The 22,500-nt window shown below is 35.4% G+C and overlaps 1 protein-coding gene across 1 annotated transcript in view; it reads right to left on the bottom strand.

Annotated features, from left to right (window-relative positions):
- Positions 1-790: 790 nt before the first annotated feature.
- Positions 791-22,500, bottom strand: part of LOC144977898 (C-type mannose receptor 2-like) — a 37,790-nt gene continuing 16,080 nt past the window's right edge. Inside the window, exons 9-16 of the mRNA XM_078923314.1 lie at positions 12,174-12,339; positions 10,066-10,167; positions 8,151-8,302; positions 7,148-7,226; positions 4,580-4,660; positions 4,011-4,128; positions 2,682-2,767; positions 791-1,992 (exon numbers count right to left, since the gene is read on the bottom strand). Of these exons, the coding sequence (XP_078779440.1) occupies positions 1,790-1,992; positions 2,682-2,767; positions 4,011-4,128; positions 4,580-4,660; positions 7,148-7,226; positions 8,151-8,302; positions 10,066-10,167; positions 12,174-12,339 (987 nt within the window). The 3' untranslated portion in view covers positions 791-1,789. The remainder of the gene's footprint in view (positions 1,993-2,681; positions 2,768-4,010; positions 4,129-4,579; positions 4,661-7,147; positions 7,227-8,150; positions 8,303-10,065; positions 10,168-12,173; positions 12,340-22,500) is intronic.

Here is a 22,500-nt window from a genome sequence, read left to right on the forward strand (position 1 = left end):
TGTTTTCCTTTTTACCAGCGTTGAAATGTGTTTCAAAAAAAGTGTCACAAGGGCTGTAAACTCCTTTCAAACAAATGGGAACAAAGGAACCTTAAATGCCATTCTAAGAAATTGGTGGCTGTGTTTCTAAGGGTCAGCGTGGCTCTGTCTTTGCTTCGTACCCGAAAGGTACTGAGTTTGATCATCTGCCATTGCCTTGTTTGGCCTTGAGCAGCTCACCTCGTCCTAGCTCAATTTGCGGCGCTGCACTGCTATTGACGCTTGGGTTATTCCAGCCTTTCCTTGGAATAGACCCTAGAGACAAATTTCACGTATGGGATCAATGAAGGGATTTTTATTTTTATAGCGATAATGCTCGCGGTGTGGAAGTAGTTATCCAGGTTTCTGTCATGTTTAACAGATAAAAGCAATTGTGTGTTACCCTTTTTATAAGATGATTTATCTTTTACAAAGTACTTTCCACCAGATCTTACTGACCCGGCCACCTAATTACGTATGAATAGATAGATGGTTTCTATTTTTAGATCATTTTTCCATTTGTTCCAGGGATGTAGATGAAAACAAAATCTTCACGCAATTTTTAAAAATTAACTTGATATACTATAGATATACAATTTTGCATCTAAGACGGTGATTGACTCTTACATGGGGGTGGACCTCAAAGATCCACGAGTGTCGGTGAAAATAAATACTCAACTAAAATTTTACATTTAATGATTTTAATTTAAATTGCACTTTATGACACTTGCTTCATCCATAGATAATCATGACGTAAGTCCAAGGCCTTGTGTCTCTAATCCTCAAACTCAAACTTTCAAAAAAATTATATTGTTCAATACAAATTATATAAGATACATAAAGAGACTGGTCAAATTAATAATATAATAATAATATAATGAACTTATATAGAGCCTAGTTCCAATTTGGAATTGCTCACTGGCGCTTTACATCAACACATCATGTATGATATACAAATATAGAACTGGCATGTTAAAACCACACAAATTCGATGATAACATAATATATTATAATAAAATACATACTAAGAGTCCAAATTATATGCCCTACAGAAAAGCTCAGTTTTTAACCGTTTTCTAAAGATAAGTGGATTTTCACTATTTTTAGTTTCAATATTGATGGAGTTCCACAGTCGGGGGGCATGGTGGTCAAAGGATTTCTCATGAAAAACTAACGATTTTGGGGGTTCCCTTAGGATATTTAAATTAGCAGATCTTAAATTTCGACTGGGTTCATAAAGGTGGATAAGTTCCTGAAGGTAAACAGGAGCGGAATTGTTTAAGCAATTGAAAACATGGGTGAGTATTTTAAATTCAATCCTAAACTTTACAGGTAGCCAGTGTAGGTCCTCCAAAATCGGTGTTATATGCTCGCGCTTTTTAGATAACGTTACCAATCGAGCTGCTTTGTTCTGTATCTTTTGGAGTCGATTAATGACATTATTATCACAACCATAGAGCAAGTTATTGCAATAATCAAGGCGGGTAAGAATCAAAGAGACCACAAGAAGTTTAGTAGTGTCAATATCAAGAAGCCTTCTAATAGCACCAATAGATCTAAGGTAAAGATTGCAGGATCTAGTTACATTAGTGACATGGGCAGACATGCTTAATTTGGTATCGAATAAAACTCCTAAGTTTCTCACAGGTTCTTTAGTGATGGGAATTACACAATCAGAAAGATTCAGGTTAAGCGTGGAAAGGTCCACGAGGCCCCGTCTTCAGATCAGATTATCATTAGATATTTGTAAATAAATTCTGCACATCCCAAATCAAAACGGAGGCATCTCGCAGACGACGTAGGCACTTCCGGAATGACACTCTTTGTTCCGCCATTTCTTGGAAGATGTCTGCATGGCCACGCAACGTCCTTTGCTCAGTTGGGTCAGTGGGTTGGTGTAGTACCAGTTGGTGTACAGTCTGTCTAAGTTGTCGATCCAGCGGTGTCTGTCCATGGAAGGCTTGTATTCAAGACCTACGTGTGAGAAAGGAAGAATTACAGGGGGATTTAGATGAGTAGAAATAACACAGTAACAAGGTTGTCAATTTTCCGTATATTTACACTGAATTCAGTCTGTTGTAGACCCTCAGCGTAGATTTATACTGACATAATACCATTTTGAGACGGCGGGCCACATATTCTATGGAATCGGAAAAAAGACACCACCTGACATTTAGTCAATCATCATTGTGCTCTGCATCAGTAATAATACAATTCGTAAACAAACGAAATAAAGCAAATTAAATGCAAAGAGCATTGCGCAACACAGATGCGACCTTTGCGAATTATTCTATGCACTTTTAAATACAAAGGGAAGTAACCTGTGATTTGTTCACAAAGATGCAGAGTTTTCATGGTTGCTGATCGATCAAAATTTGTTATCCATTTTTCACAAATAAACAATCAGGAACTAACAGGGCAGAGAAGTCATGACGTCACACATTCTACTCTTCCGGTTCCAAAATTCTTGGAAGTATGTATGTAATCAGTCGTTTCGAGGACGAATAATGAAGTTGATTGAGCCCGGAACGTTTCGTGATTAGTATTTTGTTCTTTTTTGAAGCTGTTATAATCATTTATTTATTTTATTACTCTTTACAGTCCACAGCTTCTAGCAGCCTAGTATTAGTATTACTATCACTACAATAACGCCACAAACTTACCCAGCCAAATGAACTGGTTAGGGTGCAAACTGGCAACATAGTCGTTCTCTTCCTGGCTGTTGATGGTCACAATCTGGCTTGATCCACTGGCAAAGTAAACGAAAATGAAAATTCCCTTTATAAATAATTTATAATTATTATAATTCCCTTTATTCATCCCCATAGGGAAATTTGTCTTTAGGCGTCTATTCCAAGGGAAGACTGGAACAACCCAGGCGTCAGCCTCAGTGCAGCGCTGCAAAGTGAGCTAGGGCGAGGTGATCAAACTCGGTACCTTTCGGGTACGAATCAAAGACTGTGCCGCTGAGCCACGCTTAATTGTCGCCAACCGGAAATCTTTTTTTTCTTTAGGGTCCATTCCAAATGGAAGACTGGAATAACCCAGGTCTAGCCTTATTCTGTACCCTTTAGGCTATGTGGTCTTGTGGTATCGAAAGTCCTGAATTCGAGTATCTCTCGGCGCATAGTTGAGTCCTTGGAAAAGGCTCTTTACTCACATTCTTTGATATTGCTCAGTGTAAAATGAGCACCTGGCCGTTAGCAACGTTGTTTCTGCCGGAAAAAAAAAAATTATAATATCCCCTAAAAGGCGCCATGATGTCTCGTTCTACATGTTACGTGTTGCTGTTGGTCAGGGCTCCTTTGTTAAACTCTTTGATCACATTTCGTGGATATTGCGCTATATAAAATCTCGTTGTTTTTGACGAAGCAAAGACAGTACCGCTGAGTTTCATTTCTAATTTTGTTAGGCCAAATATTCCTAAAATTCTTCGGAGGCGTTTGTTTTGAAAATATTACAATTTATTTATATATTTGCATTCAGATGTGGCTGGCAATAAAATCTGTCATCTGCATTTTTTTTTTTTTTTGCCAAATTGGGACCTAAAATTTGCCCAAAAAATCCCCCAAAATTGCCAAGAAATTTGCCAAAAAGACCAAAATTTGCCGAGGAGAACTAAGCGTTTCAGTAAAAATTAACACGCGATACAGAAAAAAATATATATAAAAGACAATTTATTACATTTAAGGAGGCTACATTTATTTTAAAAGATTTTAAAGGATTATTATCCGTAGAGAGTAGCTTCCCTTGGTTTGGGCCCCGGCAAAGCTGCAATATTTCTCAAGTTTCGCACTTTTTTTTTCGTTATTTTGTTATCGCTTTTTTCCCCCAAAATTTGCCAAGCGATTTGCCAATTTTCCCAAAATTTGCCACGATTTGCCAGTTTTGGGAAATTTGCCAAAATTTGCGGATCGCCCTGATATTTGCGGCCGCAAAAAATGCAGATGACAGATAAAATGCTATCAACAAGTCTTCGACTTCTTGCTTACCTATTGCAGTAAGCAGACACGAGTTGTATCGTGTTAACCTTGACCCCTCGATTGAGGTAACATTTTCCCTGAAAGTAGCTCCACCCCGTTGGACAGTTCTCAATGTTGTATGGCTCATCTGATGGGGAAACATTATGAGGCATGTAATAAATGTCAATAACGTTGATAAACATAGCTATATATACAGGATGCGAGAAAAGAAAACTGGGTAAAAATGATAGCTGATTCAATGCGAAGGAGAAATCAAAAACCGTCGAAAATGTGCAAGCAACAAGAAGAATAATTTAAGTTAACACTTCCTCAGTTTGATTTAAAAATTATGATTAGTTAAGTTATGTCGGTTATACTACCAACGTCGTATAAAATGATAATGGTGATGATTCGATGATGATGTGAAAATAATAATGATGATGATGTAGTTGCTGGAGATGATGGTGTTGCTACTACTGCTGCTGTGTTGCTGCCGCTGATGATGATGACGTTGATGGTGTTTTTGTTATCGTTGTTGGTGACGAAGAAGATGGTGATAGAGAAAGGCTGGGCTATAGCCAACATTATGAAATCATTACCAAGTCGACATATGAAGGCATTTTCAGAACTCGCTCCATAGTTTTTCAAGACGTGTCTCTCATTGCCAAAGAAATCGTATGCTGGGAAAAGATAAAGCTCGATATAAACTTTGATAACGTATTGTTAATGTTGGAGTAAAAATAAAATAAATGAATTGACATATCTCCCCCCCCCCCCCAAAAAAAAAAAAAAGAAAAACATTTTTAAAAAGGACATATTTTTAGCCTTCTCAACCAAATGACCTTTTTCCAAACAATGACGTAAGTTACATTTTCTCAACCAAATGACCCGTTTCCAACAAGAGTGAACATACGTCATTGTTAGAAACGGGGCATTTGGTTGAGAAAATGTAACTTACTTCATTCTCAACCAATTGGCCTATTTCTAATAATGACATATTATGTTTACTCTTCTCAACCAATTGACATATTTCCAGTAATAACGTTTGTGGACTCTTCTAATAAAAAGGGAGCGTTCACATATTTCGTCATAAAAAATTTGCCCTTTTTAGACCCCCCCCCCCTCCCCCAAGTCATCACTTGTCATCATTGACCTGACCCCCCCCCTCCCCCAACAGATGATGACGTCATCTAATTTAATAAAAACTAAAAGATAACTTTAATTTCACAATATTTATTATTCGTTTTTCAAACCATAAACATTGATCATCAACGTTTGATAAAACACATTCAGACATTTTATTAATTTCAGAAACTGTTGATAATTTATGTTTTACGATACAATGGGGACATAAAATTTAAATTTGCAAAGATAAAATCTAACAAACATTATTTAAATTAGGCTACTTGGTGCAGGTGCTATTAAAAATTTTCAGAAAGTGCAATTTAAAATAGCATAGGAGGCAAATTATTTTATAGCATATTAGTCTTTTAGTGGAATGAATTTCTGTTTCAATTTCAAACATGAAATTAATTGATTCAAAAATGTTTCTGCCTTGGACCTCTGGCAATGTACTATAAATAGTATCATCAATTTCATCTTCATCGTCATCACTTTCTCCCATTTGCTGTTCTTCTTGTATGCCGCATTTTCGTGAATGGTCTTTCATTGCTGTGATCGAGGAGTGATACAATGAACATTTCGGGCAAGTTCGCCTTTTGAGAAGTGATACCCTTTTCCCATCTTGTTTCTTGAGAGATGGGCAATACTCATCATAGCAATTTATCTTTAGCTGTTTTGAACAGCTGTTTTAGCTTTTTAAACAAATGCAGCCCACATTCCAATTTTTCTTGCAGATATGCTTGCTGCCTTTGCACGCCATTGGATGATCATGTTATCAGCTTTTTCTCTGTCCACAACTTTATTAGCCTTAAGCCCATCCATAATGCTTGGGCCTTTGCCAATGCAAGTTGGCGCTTGTCATCAGGATGTGCCTTTAAATAGACATCAACAAACTTTTCATAGAGATGTGTATTACTACTACTATTATTACTCATTCTTCAGATGAAAACTCCAAAATATATTTAATAAACTAGACACAACCAAATCAAATGATTGATGAAGAAAACTTTTCAGAATCAAAACTGAATGGTAGCAAGCAGTTTGAGCAGTTCAATCGGTTTTGATGATTCCATCATTTAATTAATTTTTCACCTTTTTGCTAATTTATTTGGAATGCCATTTTTGAAGCTCTTGCATTTAATCAAATAGGCCTAATTTGCCTATGTTTTGATGACATCATCTTGGGTCTGACCCCTCACCCTCCCCCATGTCAACACATGTCAACATTTGGTAGACCCCCCCCCCCCCCCCCCCCCCCCCTAGCTGATGACGTAATATGTGAACGCTCCCAAAGTACTAAATATCAGGGTGACAAATATCGAAAACGTTAAAATTAAATGACCAGAAACTTGAGAGAGAGAGAGAGAGAGAGAGGGGGGGGGGAAAGAGATAGAGAGAGAGAATGTGTGTGTGTGAGAGAGAGATAGATAGATAGAGAGAGAAAGAGAGAATGTGTGTTTGTGTGTGAGAGAAAGAAAGATAGATAGATAGATAGATAGATAGAGAGAGAGAGAGAGAGAGAGAGAGAGAGAGAGAGAGAGAGAGAGAGAGAGAGAGAGAGAGAATAACCAGTCTTTTCAATACGGCGTTGGAGCATTTTTGCACCATACTGAGGGCAAATTATTTATTTCCAAAGCTAGTTAAGGTGTCTTTTTCTTTTCTTTTTCCCCTTGGAAACTGCGAGTTTTTGAAATTTAAAGTTGGCAGCTGGAGAGAGTGAGTGAGTGAATACTCTTCAACAGTCGTATCGTCACTTCCTTCCTAATGACGCATGGTAACTTAGTAACACTGGCTCTAAACTATCGGAACAATGGCGGACGCCCGTATGAAATTTTCTCCGGCGAGCATAAAAGCGTTTCCAGAGGAAAAAAAACCCAATAAATTTGATCATGCTTTGACTTTTACACATTCTGATCACAAGGCATATGAAAAGTTCTAGCCAGCATGAAGAATAAAAAGTAATGATTTTCTTTGTTTAGAACCAAGATGGCCGCCGTTGCCGGGGGGCGTGACATCAGACTACTGAATCCAATTGGCCTACCTACCTTTGCCTTGGTTGGTTCCCGACTCCACCCAGTAGTCTACAGGGGCTCCGAATTCAGCCAGGTACATTTCTAATGAACTCTGGGAATAAATTAAGCAAAAGTTTAATGAATTCCTATACTTCGTGTTGATTTGTGGTCTTGTAGTCGGCACCGTAATCCGTAGGTCACACGAACAACGCAATGTTATGTTCTTAGAAAAGAGTATAAATGTTGCTGCTCGAAGCTCGAAGAAATAAATAACAATGGAAAATTGAATGTAAGCTTCAATTTAATATCCGAAAACAGTTAAATTGGACGTTTCGGGTTTCCCCTTTATCAACAAAACAGGATGAATGAAACACTGCGGACGAATGAGATAATGCGGTAGTGACCTTGAGCAAGTCGCCTCGCTCTAGCTCAATTTCCGGCGCTGCACTGCGGCTGACGCCTGGGTTATTCCAGTTTTCCCTTGGAATAGACCCTAGAGACAAATTTACCCCATGGGATGAATAAAGGGAATTTTTAAAATATTATTTATTTTAAAATGAATAACATTATCAATATGTAAAAAAAAAAAAAAAAAAAAAAAAAAAAAAAAAAACCATCAAAACAAACAAAAACCAACATAATAGTGTCTTATCACCGCCGCGAATTTTTCTTTATTCTCTATTGTCTTCTGGCACTTCTCTACTCACTTCATCTCTTAGTGTCTTGTAGACCTAGTGACACATAACGTTCTCGGCTCCACCGTAGCCTTCGTAAAGTTATGGCCTGACACTGACCAAAAAAAAAAATGACGTCAAAATGTCAGTCTTTTGCCACAAAAGAAAACAAATCGTGAGTTGTATTCAATACTTCAACCAATGAAATAACTTGTTTCCTCGAGCTCTACTAACGACAACTCACTAGACGGTGCAAAAACCAAATAATGACGTCAAACTGCCAGTCCTTTTGGATTTCAGTATCAGGCTATAACGTAACGTTCCCGGCTCCATTTCGTGGTGCTTCCATTATGATAATGTACCTTATTCTCCTCCATGTCCACAGGGGCCAGCGTTCCCATCATGTGATGGCATTGATATTGCGCATTGACCAGTTTGGAGGCCCTGTGTACCAAGGCGTAGCACGGACTGTCCACCCCTTTCTTCAACCCTTTGTTATCATAACCGCAAGTCTCTGAAAAAAAAAATCCAACAAATACAAGTTGAATTGAGAAGTATGTAATTGTTTGTTTTCAGGGTTTTACGGCACTTGCAACACATGCAACACTTGCAACACATGTAGGTCATCTCAGCGCCAGTACAAAGGAAGGAAATTGGAAAGTAAAAACATTCTAGGTGTACAATTATAAGGACTTGAGGAAAAAGTAAGACAAAGGGGAAATGGTTCAACTAGGGAATCAGATGTAGATTCCAAGAGCACACTATCAGTGTACTCAGTTGGAGATCACCTAACAGCAAGTCTCACCTAGGAACCACCACTAAGATTAAGAGGAATACACTCAAATGTTTACAAATCAAATGTTAAAAATAAAAACAACAACAGTACACAAGAGAGAGAGAGAGAGAGAGAGAGAGAGAGAGAGAGAGAGAGAGAGAGAGAGAGAGAGAGATGATTTATAATTTTTAAAAAATATCATCTCCCACAACTATAACAAACATTCAACTGTTTCCTCCCAGCCAAGGACTCCAGCCAGGTTCAGTACAGAAAGCAATTGGAAAACAGATATAATAGGGGTATAGCAGACACAGCAAATACCTCCCTGCCCACTATGGGAGGTCGGGATCCCCATCCAGAAATTGAGAAGTAATAAACAAAAATGAATGTATAACAGCTTCAGAAAAAAAGAACGAAATATCATACACGGAACGTTTTGGGCTCAAAACCCCTTTTCAGCAACAACAAAAAACAATGAAAACCAAAAATACATACATTACTTTTTTTAAAAATCAGATCGATTTTAGTAATGTACTTATGTTTTCATTTTTTGTTTTTTGGTTGTTGTTGGCTGAAGAAAGGCTTTCAACCCGAAACGGTCGGTGTTTGGTATTTTTCTTTTAGCTGCTCTATTCATTTTTTTAATTGACTTTATACAGTTCACATATTCCAGCATCTCAGTATCACCTTAGAAGTGAAAATATGATGTTTAAAACATTCTAAGTATCTTTTTCATCATGCAGAGAAAATTGGGTTTTTCGGTCTTTCAGCAACACTTTATGTAGGGCGAGACATGACGCCTGTAAGGCGATTATATTACAATTATAGAGATAATACAGTTAATGACAAAGTACTCATTTTAAACATGCGTACCGAGAGAGAACGCAAGCCTTTCCCAAGGACTGGACTTTGCGCGGTTCAGAACGGGACCCGAACCCGGAACCAACGAGTGTCATACCGCGCAACCTTGACATTAGACAAAAAGAGTGCACTAGCTAAAACATCTTGCCCACCAGCGGGCACTGGTAAAGGAGCGATGTCCCTGCCGCCATCTTGCTTTGCTCATAGAGCATTTATATAGCGCAATATCCACTAAATGCGCTCAAAGCGCTTTACAAGGGGTCCCTGACCAACAGCAACACTTAACATGTAGGACGGGACATGACGCCTGTTAGGCGAGTTTACACCTTTTTCGGACAGAGACAACGCTGTTAACGGCCAGGTACTCATTTCACAACTGAGTACGATAAGAGAAAATGAGTAAAGAGCCTTTTCCAACTATGCGCTGAGCGAGGCTCGAACCCAGGCCCTTCTGGTCATACCACTAGACCACATAGCCGCATAATACTGCTTATACAGACTCTGAGGACAGATCTTCGTTCTCTTCTACGTGGTTCGTCGATCGCTGTAGGTTGAGAACGTAGTAATCGTTAACTTTCTATTCCCATTTTGGGACGACGAGACGCATATCTTAATGATTAATAATGATTGAAATTATTTACGTATGATTGGTGGCATTGACGTCAGCGGAAGGTCACACAGCGCCATGTTGTTGTCATGGTTACGATGGTTGAACCACTTGCTGTTGTACTTAGGAATGATGCCTGTGATTTGAATAGAATTATGTAGTACTTTCTGTTAATTCATGATTGGAATCCAGATGGCTTAGTTAAATAGATAAATAAATAATAAATAAATAAGTAAATAAATGACTAGATATATAAATAAATGATTGAATAAAAATAAATAAATCAATAAATAACCAAATAAATATGTAATAAATTGATAAATAATAAATAAATAAATGAATTATAAATAGAAAAATAAATAAATACAACAAATAAATAAATAAATAAATAGATATGAACTTATATAAAGCACAATTCTACTTTTAAAACATCATTTCAGGCTATGTCTTGACAGTGAATAGAACCCTGTCCAATATTCTATTTTTCTAAATTGTGGGGAAGGGTGAACTCTACCAAATGATGTACATTTTTCAATCTGGGAGGTACATTTTGGGATCTGGTCTTCGTCAACCCGTTTCACTTTAACTCTTTTTCAATGAAATTTTGTTTTGTTTGCTTGTTTGTTTTGTTTTTAAGGGTTTTACGGCACTGCAACACACAATATAGGTCATTTCAGCTCCAGTAAAAAGGAAGAAACTGGGAGAGTAAAAGCACACACAAGAAAAGTGAGACAAATGGGAATTGTACAAATGAGGAACAGATGTAGATTCCAAGAGCATGTGATCAATGTACTTTGAGATTACTTAAAAGTCTCATCCTGACATGAGCACAGGATCCGACTAAGAGGAATACACTCATCTAATATTCCGAGTTCATGATATATATATATATATATATATATATATATATATATATATATATATATATATATATATATATATATATATATATTTAAAAAAAGATAATAGTACATCACAGAGAGATGATTTACAAGGGGAAAAATATCACTTCCAACACTATACATTTGACTGTTTCCCTCTCAGCCAAGACCCCGACAAGGGCCAGAACAAAACCGAAATAAATCGCATTCCTAGACAAAGACAGAAAACATCCCAGAAAACAGCTCAGAAAACAGATAAAGGGGGATAGAAGACACAGCAAGTAACGACCTCCTGACCACCATAGGAGGTCAAAGACCCCACTCAGGTTTTCAATGCCATTTGTTTGTTTTGTTTGTTTTTGAGGGTTTTACGGCGCTTGTAACACATCAAGGTCATATCAGCGCCAGTAAAAATGGGATAATGAAAAGTTCTAGAATTACAATTAAAGCATCCAAGAAAAGTTAAGACAAAGGGGAATTGGTTCGAATAGGAAACAGATGTAGATTCCAAGAGCACAATATTAAAGTACTTAGTTTGAGATCACCTAAAAGTCTCATCCAGATACAAGCACATGTCCCCACTAAGAGGAATACACTCAAATGTTTTACAAATCATATATAGTATAAAGAAAACATAATACAGTGCATAACAGAGAGATGATTTACAAGGAAAAAATATCATCTCCCAAAACTAACTATACATTTGATTGTTTCCATCTCAGCCATGGCATCTGGCCAGGACAAGGACAAAACCAAGTAATCTCATTCCAAGACAGAAAGCAAGTTGGAAAACAGATATAGGTGGATAGAAGACGCAGTAAGTACCTCCCTGCCCACTATAGGAGGTCAGGAACCCCACCCAGCAATGTCATTCGGACAAACAACTTACGTAGATAATAATATAAGGAACTACCCGATGGCGTGCTGGTTGACTCAGACCACCAGTTACTGTAGATAGTATGCCCTTGGCTAAGAAGCTCACAACATTGACATCCGGAAGTATAACGGACCAATATACAAAACTCTGTGTAACCATGAACTTTTATAGTCTGGATAATACAGTTAAGTTAGAATTACTCATAAATGTGGATGGTAAAAAAACAATTACAAAGACCTGAGTAACGTCAACTTCATTCAATCTATAGTTGCCTATCGGTGTCCAATCCAAGTATTTTCATTGGCTGTTTTCCCAAATAAGCCCCGCCCACTATGGGAGGTCAAAGGTCCTACCCAGTCAATGACATTTGGACAAACAACTTACGTAGATAGTATAAGGAACTGCCCGATGGCGTGCTGGTTGACTCTGACCACCAGTTACTGTAGTTGCCTATCGGTGTCCCATCCAAGTATTTCCATTGGTTGTTTTCCCAAATAAGCCCCGCCCACACTTCATACGTCAGACCAAGCATGTAGTCATTTATTGCGTTCTGTGGATAAGCAGTGTGACGTCAAAGAAGAAATTATATCAATCCATTGAAAGGGGTTTCAAGTAAATATTTGTAAAGCGCTTTGAGCACGTTTAGTGGATATTGCGCTATATAAAAGCTCAACTTTTTTATGAGTTAAGTGTTGAATAGAATTTGAACTCAATTTATTTGTCTTAACCCTCTCCTTACCAACCATAGTAAAACCGTCCCATTCGTGACGATACAACCAACATTTTTCTCATTCAAATTTCTTTTGTACATCATAAATTTTAAATAAAATGAACAGTGTGTTGTAGAGCGTGCTTTTCTAAAGAAATTATGCATCTCAAGAATTTTACTGCTATTGTAAGAGAGTAAGCCTATGCAAAAGGTTATCTAAGAAATTTGGTGCAAAACTGTCAATTATATATATCAGCAAATGGGTTTAGTGAGTACATAGTGCAGGCATATCAGTTAAGCTTGGTCAGTGCATGACACGTGTGGGCAGTTGTATGTCCAAGCTATTTGAGACGCATGACACGTGTGCGCAGTTTTATGTCCAGGTTACTTGAGACCGTTTTGTGTCCAAGTTAATGGACAGGTTATCATGTTGAGTACTATTTAATCAATCATTCTTAAATTGGTTTAGGGGTGTTGAAACAGGTGAAAGGGGCATTTATCAAAATAATGTTATATCATAAAAGGCGGGGTTTAACATCAATATGTAGGAATTGACGTTTCAGGTTTGATTATGATTTGGTCTTACTCTTAGGGGTTGGATTATAGACTGACAGGGAACTGTCAATAACTGCAAGGGGGCGTGGAAACAATGGAACTGTGGGTAAAATTTTGATAGGGATAAAAGAGGATGTTTCGAGGAAAACGGGATTATTATTCTGATTCTACCTTTTGATTCAGGATTCAACTTGACCATGAGCTGCACACTTTAAACCTTTTGTGCTCACCATCATTTATTTGCTTTTACGAACTTAGAAATATTCCACGTATATTGAAAATGGTTACTTAGGCAAATTTGACTTTACATGTGGACAGATTTTACGGATTTGGAATTTATGAAACTGATTGAATTATGACCATGCTATTTGATTTGGATTTGGAATTTATCATGATTTGGATTTTGAATTTATCACAAACAAATAAAGCTGTAAGAAATTAAACTTGGAATCTGGATTTTTATTTGAATGTTTTGGTGTTGTGCATTCAATTATCATCACCGGCCCTTGAACTCTTTCGTCATTATTAACATCTACAACACAACGCAAAGGATAATACTACCATCTATGAAAAACACCACTATGCGATCATAAGCCATTACATATGTGTGCAACTACCCCACATTATGTATCTTATTTGGTGTCGTGACTCAGGATTCTTATATATCTTCATTTGGAGCCGTGATACCAGGATGTAAAGATGTTATCATTCCGAACCATGGATACACGAGAAATGTATATTGTTGCCGTGTTAACATCTATTGAAGTTTTTCTGAGACTCGAATTTTGAAGTGAATTATTGTGAACAGATAGGAAAATAGTTTTATTTGGGAAAGAAAATGAATATCAATTTTGAAGGTGAAGTAGTGGAATTATTTTGTATTAAAATATGAAAAAAAAATATTGAAATTTTAGATGATTCCTAAAATTCTGACAAAAGACGATATTTAAAAAAATATATACTAAATAATATTTAAATTAAGAGTCACAGATAGAAAAGGAAATTTTAAAAAAATATAGATATATAGGGCAATATATTATATTTAAAAAGTGAAAACAATATATTATAGAACGACAAAATAATAATAATAATAATAATAATAATAATAATAACGCATTGATGCTATACGTATTTTATTTAATTAAAAAGAAGAGAGAGAGAGATGAAAATAAAAATTGCAGAATTTAAATGAATATTTTAGTGCGTTTTATTTTTCAAAATAAATGAAAATGCGTTTACTTACAATCAAGCGTTTCGGAATAGATCTTCGAATATTAATTTGTACCGTTAATGGCAATGTTTTGTTAATATCAGTAACAAAGATGTGTCGATTTTTATTTCAATTTTTGTCTGTTATTGTTGGAATTACATGACAGTTGGTCCATTATTTAGTATTGTTACGTTATATTTTCTGTCAAAATGACTCAAGAAGACGATGGCAATAACAACACGTCAATTAGAAGTTTTGATAATTGAAAAATGTCTTATGGTATTTATTGTTATATTACAACATCATTGATTATATTTTTCTCCCGTCGGTAGGGATGAATTGGTAGGTTGATATTGACTCTTTGAGATTCATGGGTTCATGACAAAGAGCAAAGTTTTATATCTGTTTGTTTTCTTGGTAATTAATGTGTGGTTAACGCAGCCAAGTAATCGACAACAGAGCTTATTTACTTGTGTAATGAGACATGGCGTTATAATAGATTACATAAGACATTTGGATTTTATCACTGGAAATTAAGTTGAAATGATTTATGCGGAATATGAGTCAATCGTTGTCATGTTTTGTTTTGTTTTGAAATGCGTTTCGTCGTAATTTTTTAAAGGAGCAATATTCTCAGTATAACGGAATAACGGACTTTTGATTTAAAGTCGGAGAATGAAAAGGAGATAATATAAATACAATGACGGAGTATTAATTATTATGAAAGACTGATGTCTTGTAATGGGAGTTAAAATGTTATTACGGAAGAATAACAAAATATTGAAAATGCATTATCATGTCATGTGAGCTGATAATATTTGTGACACAAGTGGTTAACTTGTTAAGAATCAGCGAATTATAAGTAACCCATATGGTAAAATGCTGTAAATGCATAGTGGGTAAATAAGCGCAATGATGTAAGACGCGGTAATTAAAGTGCACACGATTTAAATTACGAGACGCAGGAATGAGGCGTTCGGGAATATTTTATTTTGCGTTTGATTAAAGCGCACGGTTTAACATTATGAAATGACGCCGAAGGCGGATAATTTTTATAAATACGAGGCGCGTGGTTAAAGCGCACACAATTATCAATGCTATATTAAGAGGCGCGAGATAACGTCGCAATGAGTTATATGAATATTTTTATAAGCCGAGGGCAAAGGCGCGAAACATTGAATTTTTATTGACCAGAGTGTATATCGTTTCTGCAAATATTTTGATTATCATATTTTTCTCCTATCAATTTGCTGTTGTAATTGTAATCAATATTTACTGCGTGGTTTGAATTTAACATTTATATCATAAAATTTGTAACTGAGTTGAAGAAGAAGTTATGTTCAATTGTCAAATCTTAAGTGTGTAATCATTCAGCAATAAATTGAAATGGTAGGAAGTGCTACGATAACACCAATAATAATGATAAAATAAACAAAATCATATTTCATTAAATTAGGGATTTTCTAAGGGGAATAATTCGAGTTAATCAAAGGTAGAAGTAGTGTTTACACTAAAACATTATACAGTCATCACGAAAGAGGACACTTGAAAACATCAGTCATAACGGGAACGCTGATGGCAACGACAGAGCCAACTCAAACACAACCACAACAGAGGTCGGGAAATGTCCTAATCCCTTTGGTCTATCCACGAATACCTTGAAATGGAGTAACAATCTCGACAACCACTACGTCATTGATACGTCCAGAATCAACACAATCTAAAAACTACAAACTACACAGCAACCTCAATTACATCGTACCTTCCAACTTATACAAACTTGACAGAATTTATAAAATAATATCTGTATCAACACAGATTTCTTCCATGAACCATTTTATATTTACATTCTTTATTGAACAATAGGATTACTTGTATTTACTTCTACGACAACAATACTCAACGATGTACGATGTCAATAATTACATAAACGTTCAAGATACGATTGTTTTTACAAAAATGATGTCCAATTGTGAACAATACTACATCCTTCGTATGCAGTGGTGAGCGTATTCAAATTTAAACTTATGTCAATATACAAGTGTGCAGCACCCATATCTACAACTTATAAACATTGAATATTATAATAACGCCTGTCTTAGTATCATTGTAAAAGATAAAGGCTATATATGTATATAAGACAATGCAGGAAAAAGTATCGCAAAACGCCACATGAGCGATTTCCTTGGATTCATTATCGTATGATATTCAACAACCTGCGTTCAAATAACGAAAATATTGTTGACCTTATTCGACCCTACTACATACACTACTAGACTACGTTATTATTACATCATCTACCTGGTGTGTGGACTCACATCACCCACCGGAACTCTGCAAGATTACATAATCTACCTGGTGTTTGGACTCACGTCACCCACCGGTACTCTACAGATTACATCATCTACCTGGTGTGTACTCACATGCCACCTCATCAAAACTCGATCAACAAACACAGACAATTACAACACACGACCTCTGTCGACTACTACACACGAACTCTTTGTCAACACATGGCTGAGTTCACAACTTTCTTTTGACTTGCTGGATAAGTCAAACTTCATTTAAATTCAAGATCTCGCACACAGTTAATCTTGAATTTTTACAATTTCATCTACAATGAGACTCAACGTATATACAAGACAACCACAAATATCTACGAGGAGAATCGACCCAGATGCCGGAGATGAATGGATTACAGCGACGTCACAAAACCAAGAAACAACCCAACAGGTTAAGCATACGTTTGCTACCTGTAGAGTCTTTTTTCGTCCCAAATTCAAAAGACTCGAACAAATACAACACACTACTTGCAAAAGTTGGTCACTTTAGTAACAGCCCACAATCACATACTATGTTAGATTTTACTTATTTAGTTATTTACACTGTACTAAATATGAATAAGTCGGACAGACTAATGACTGATTATTTACAAACACTAAATATGTGATGTGAACAAGCCGGACAGACTATTGTTTGATTATTTATTCAACGCTAAATATTTGAATGTGAAGACATTATTGTGATAATTCTAAGACATTTACAGAGGAAAAAGTTTTTAATTAATTAACAATAAATAAAGTGAATTTATGACACTTGGGCTATTCAGTGACCACAACACACATAACAATGCAACACGTAGACTTGATGCAAACACCTCAACTCTTATAGTTGATATATTTTTTTTCATTACATGACAACTCATTCTAAATGGAAACAATGACTAATTAACAATTACTGACCATTTTACAAGATGACCATTCTCGAAACGAACGGATTACTAAGAAATGTGACCTCTGATGGATGACCACAAAGAACAATTTGATTTCAATGTAGTTGTAAACTACACCGTCGTGACTTAAAAAGCTTAAAAACTGAAACATCAACAATGAACAATGAATGATAATAACTTCAACTTGAATTTTAAAAGGATGATACTGTTATTATTATGATTTATTTTTAAATATTTTTTTTTATTACTAATTGAAATATAACTCTTCGTATTTGAATCTAGATGTCTATAAAACATTATTTGTACCACATATTATAAGTTGGAATTAATGTAATAATGTTGTTTAAATGGAATCATACAATATAAGGGAATGTACAAGGTACTGGTTTTGATATGTCAGGAAATGAGTAGACATACATGGAAGCTGAGATTATCACCCATGTCGTATAGAGTTGAATTTGAGATTGAATAAGACAACGTGAGTATATCACAAATGGAAATTGAACCATTCTTTTTCAAGCAAGAATATGGATATATGATGAAATATGACGGGAATTAACACTTGTATTGCTATGAAGATGGAATTTAAGATGAAAAGATAATTTTTCTTTGAACTTTTAATTAAATGATATCTTACTGTCGATGTTGTAATACTTTAAAAAAGTTTAATCGATAAATATAAATGTTTTAATCAATTTTGGTGTTGGTAAATCTAAATTTTAATCTCTTTTTGATAGATTTGATGTTGTAATTTGAAAGAAAAAAGAATCTATAATCGATATATATCTATTTAGATGTTGTAATCAAATTTGATGTTTGTGAATTTAATACTTTAAAACCTATAATCGATATATATCTATCTAGATGTTGTAATCAAAATTGATGTTTGTGAATTTAATACTTTAAAACCTATAATCGATATATATGAATGTAGTAATCAACTTTGGTGTTTTTGAATTTAAAGTTTAAAGTTGTTAAATGTTTAACTGGTATAAGTATTTGTCATTTTAAAAAATATAGACTATTTCTTACATTTGTTTATTGCATTTTAGTTCGACATTAGATATATATTTAATCTCTTACTGTTATTTTTTTAATTGAAATTGTTTTAAGTCAATTTAAATTCTAAGAAAGGGGCGTATGTAAGAGAGTAAGCCTATGCAAAAGGTTATCTAAGAAATTTGGTGCAAAACTGTCAATTATATATATCAGCAAATGGGTTTAGTGAGTACATAGTGCAGGCATATCAGTTAAGCTTGGTCAGTGCATGACACGTGTGGGCAGTTGTATGTCCAAGCTATTTGAGACGCATGACACGTGTGCGCAGTTTTATGTCCAGGTTACTTGAGACCGTTTTGTGTCCAAGTTAATGGACAGGTTATCATGTTGAGTACTATTTAATCAATCATTCTTAAATTGGTTTAGGGGTGTTGAAACAGGTGAAAGGGGCATTTATCAAAATAATGTTATATCATAAAAGGCGGGGTTTAACATCAATATGTAGGAATTGACGTTTCAGGTTTGATTATGATTTGGTCTTACTCTTAGGGGTTGGATTATAGACTGACAGGGAACTGTCAATAACTGCAAGGGGGCGTGGAAACAATGGAACTGTGGGTAAAATTTTGATAGGGATAAAAGAGGATGTTTCGAGGAAAACGGGATTATTATTCTGATTCTACCTTTTGATTCAGGATTCAACTTGACCATGAGCTGCACACTTTAAACCTTTTGTGCTCACCATCATTTATTTGCTTTTACGAACTTAGAAATATTCCACGTATATTGAAAATGGTTACTTAGGCAAATTTGACTTTACATGTGGACAGATTTTACGGATTTGGAATTTATGAAACTGATTGAATTATGACCATGCTATTTGATTTGGATTTGGAATTTATCATGATTTGGATTTTGAATTTATCACAAACAAATAAAGCTGTAAGAAATTAAACTTGGAATCTGGATTTTTATTTGAATGTTTTGGTGTTGTGCATTCAATTATCATCACCGGCCCTTGAACTCTTTCGTCATTATTAACATCTACAACACAACGCAAAGGATAATACTACCATCTATGAAAAACACCACTATGCGATCATAAGCCATTACATATGTGTGCAACTACCCCACACTATTAGTGATAAATATATATATATATATATATATATATATATATATATATATATATATATATATATATATATATGTGTGTGTTAGTTGGGTGTGAAGTTTTGGGGAAAATCCTGAAAATGGCTGGTAAGGAGAGAGTTAAATGACAATACTTTTTTCGACTTCGTAAGAGAATTCCACGGATCTTTTTACTTTGGCACGGGGAGATATTTTCAGCAATTTTATATCTCATATATTTAGCTTATTCATAATAATATAATTCATTGAGATATGTGACCCTCCGCCTCGAAGCGGTATTAAGTCGGGATTTGGAAAACGAAGAAAACCGGTTTTAAAGTGGAAATGGTCAAAATTATCAAATTTCAGTTTTTGGTTGTTTCAGAAACTACAATTATTTTTCTACATGAAAACATAATAATTCAACATAAATATTGACGATAAGTTATATAAATTTCAAGTTTTAAAATGCAACTATCAGTGACACATTCAAAACGAGAGTTGACTTTCTCTCAGAGAGCCACCCTTTCCAAAGCTTAGTAATACCGAGTCTTTTTCTCCACCAATAAGATGTAAGATATCACAGCAAAGGGCGTGTCTTTATCTATTTCAGAGAAAGCATGGCTGTTTCACACAATTTCATGGTTCAACCAATAATGAACTTTAAAAACTGTAAACAAGTCTAGGTTTTTCCCTGACAACCTTACAAATAAATGATTCTGATTGGTCAACGCTCATCACATGCGCTGTGGCTGTCGGCCATAATGCTCGGGGAATGCTTCATGACGTCAGCATGCGTGTGTTACATTGTGTGTGTTTGTGCATTTTGATACACACCACGTGCTATTATAATTTCTTTGTCTAGCTTTTTTTTATTCATGAAATTATAGGACATGCTAAGACTTAATAGGACAACAGTACACTTACAGTTACAGAGATTGTTGTAGGATAAACATTTAATTTTAAGTACAAAAGCAGAATAATAGACAGAGCCTTCAACAATTGATGAACTCCCGAGGATATACGTGTAACTAAAAAATGAAATGGATGGATAGAATGACAAACCTATTAATGGATAAATAGATAGATAGATAGATAGATAGATAGATAGATAGATAGATAGATAGATAGATAGATAGATAGATCGATAGATAAATAGATAGATAGATAGATAGATGGATGGATAGATGGATAGATAGATAGATAAATAGATAGATAGATAGATAGATAGATGGATGGATAGATGGATAGATAGATAGATAGATAAATAGATAGATAGATAGATAGATAGATAGATAGATAGATAGATAGATAGATAGATGAGCGGAGAGAGGCAAACACACACACACACATACACAGAGAGAGAGAGAGATGGATGTTCGTTTAGTCGTGCTTTCTTTGTATACTGAAAGAAAGGGGGTTGGGGGGGGGGGGGGGTCTTTTTAGACAATGAACAATGTGGTGGAACGCTAAGAAAAACTTGAGAGATTCAATAACATATTTTCATGTAAGTCACTACACAATAAGCCCCACCCCTCTTCCTCAAGCTGTCATCTGACTCAAAATGGAAACAATGCAATGATTGATTTGACCAGCCCATTTCTTTAATTGCTATCTCATTGGTCAATATGTTTCCAGTTGATTGACTATGACTTACTTTGTAACAAAATGCTTTCTTTAAACTATCCCTACAATTCTTTGCTCCGCCTCCATCCCTTTCTTCATGTCTACCTCACTCTCTCCGTCTCCCTTTTGTTTCTATCACACACATACAAACACACACACACACACACACACACACACACATACACACACACACACACATACTTATACAGGTTTCAATCTTTATTCTATTTCCCTCGCGTCCTCTTAATGCAGTCTCTCTCCCCTCCCCCTCTCGCTCCTCTTTTTCTCTATATCTCTCTCTTTCTTTCTTTCTCTCTCTCTCTTTCTCTCACATGTGTGTGTGTGTGTGTGTGTGGTGTGTGCGTGTGTGTGTGTATTTTACTCTCTCATTCTATCTCTTCCTCTCTAATCCTCTTTCTTGATAATTCTTTCCCTGCCCACCCGGCTTCACGTAGTTTCAAAACTGTACTTTCAAATTATAAAACCTTCTTTAACTTTTGGCATTTTGAAATCGTATTTTCTCTATTAAATAAGACAAAAATTTCACATTATTAATTCTTATTTCATTGATTCTTTATTTAAATATCAAAAATTCTTGAAAAAGTGAGCAATTGTCAGCATTTTTTTTCAAGGTGTTTTATTTGTTTTAAGAAGATCTTACATAATAATGAATAACTACAAAAGTAATAATTGGATCGTTTCAAAAATTTGTATGTACATGATTAGATGTATAATCTAAGCTCATGCCAAATTTCACTATTCTCGTCAAATTTTCGATGCCCGTATCTAAGGAGTTATCTTTACCCATTGATTTGACTGTGCGTGAAAACGGTGCCTCACTTCAAAGTTGATTTTCTCAAAACTGGGTTTTCACACTCTCCCTACTTCAAACGGTCATATCTCGGCAATGAATAATCACAATTGTATAAATTTGGTATCAAATTTTAAAGCATAAAATAAGCTATGATTGGGTACCAAATACCCAAAATTGAAAAATCCGACTTAATACCGTTTCGAGGCGGAGGGTCACATATGGTTTATATAATATTGAAGAAATTGTATTCAAAATAATCGGAGGAACAACTACCTAGTATCATTTCAATGCAAGTACTCCCACCTCATTGTCATACTCGCTAACCGGAAGGTTTGAAACACAACCCACGTGATAAAAATGATGTCGTCTGACTTCGATCGGATTTGACGACACAAGTTTGTTTGTTTTTTTGATAACATCATCACGATGTCTAAT

This window comes from Berghia stephanieae, chromosome 8, assembly GCF_034508935.2.
Source record: "Berghia stephanieae isolate SIO BIC M18660-M18661 chromosome 8, UCSD_Bste_1.3, whole genome shotgun sequence".
Taxonomy (NCBI): domain Eukaryota; kingdom Metazoa; phylum Mollusca; class Gastropoda; order Nudibranchia; family Aeolidiidae; genus Berghia; species Berghia stephanieae.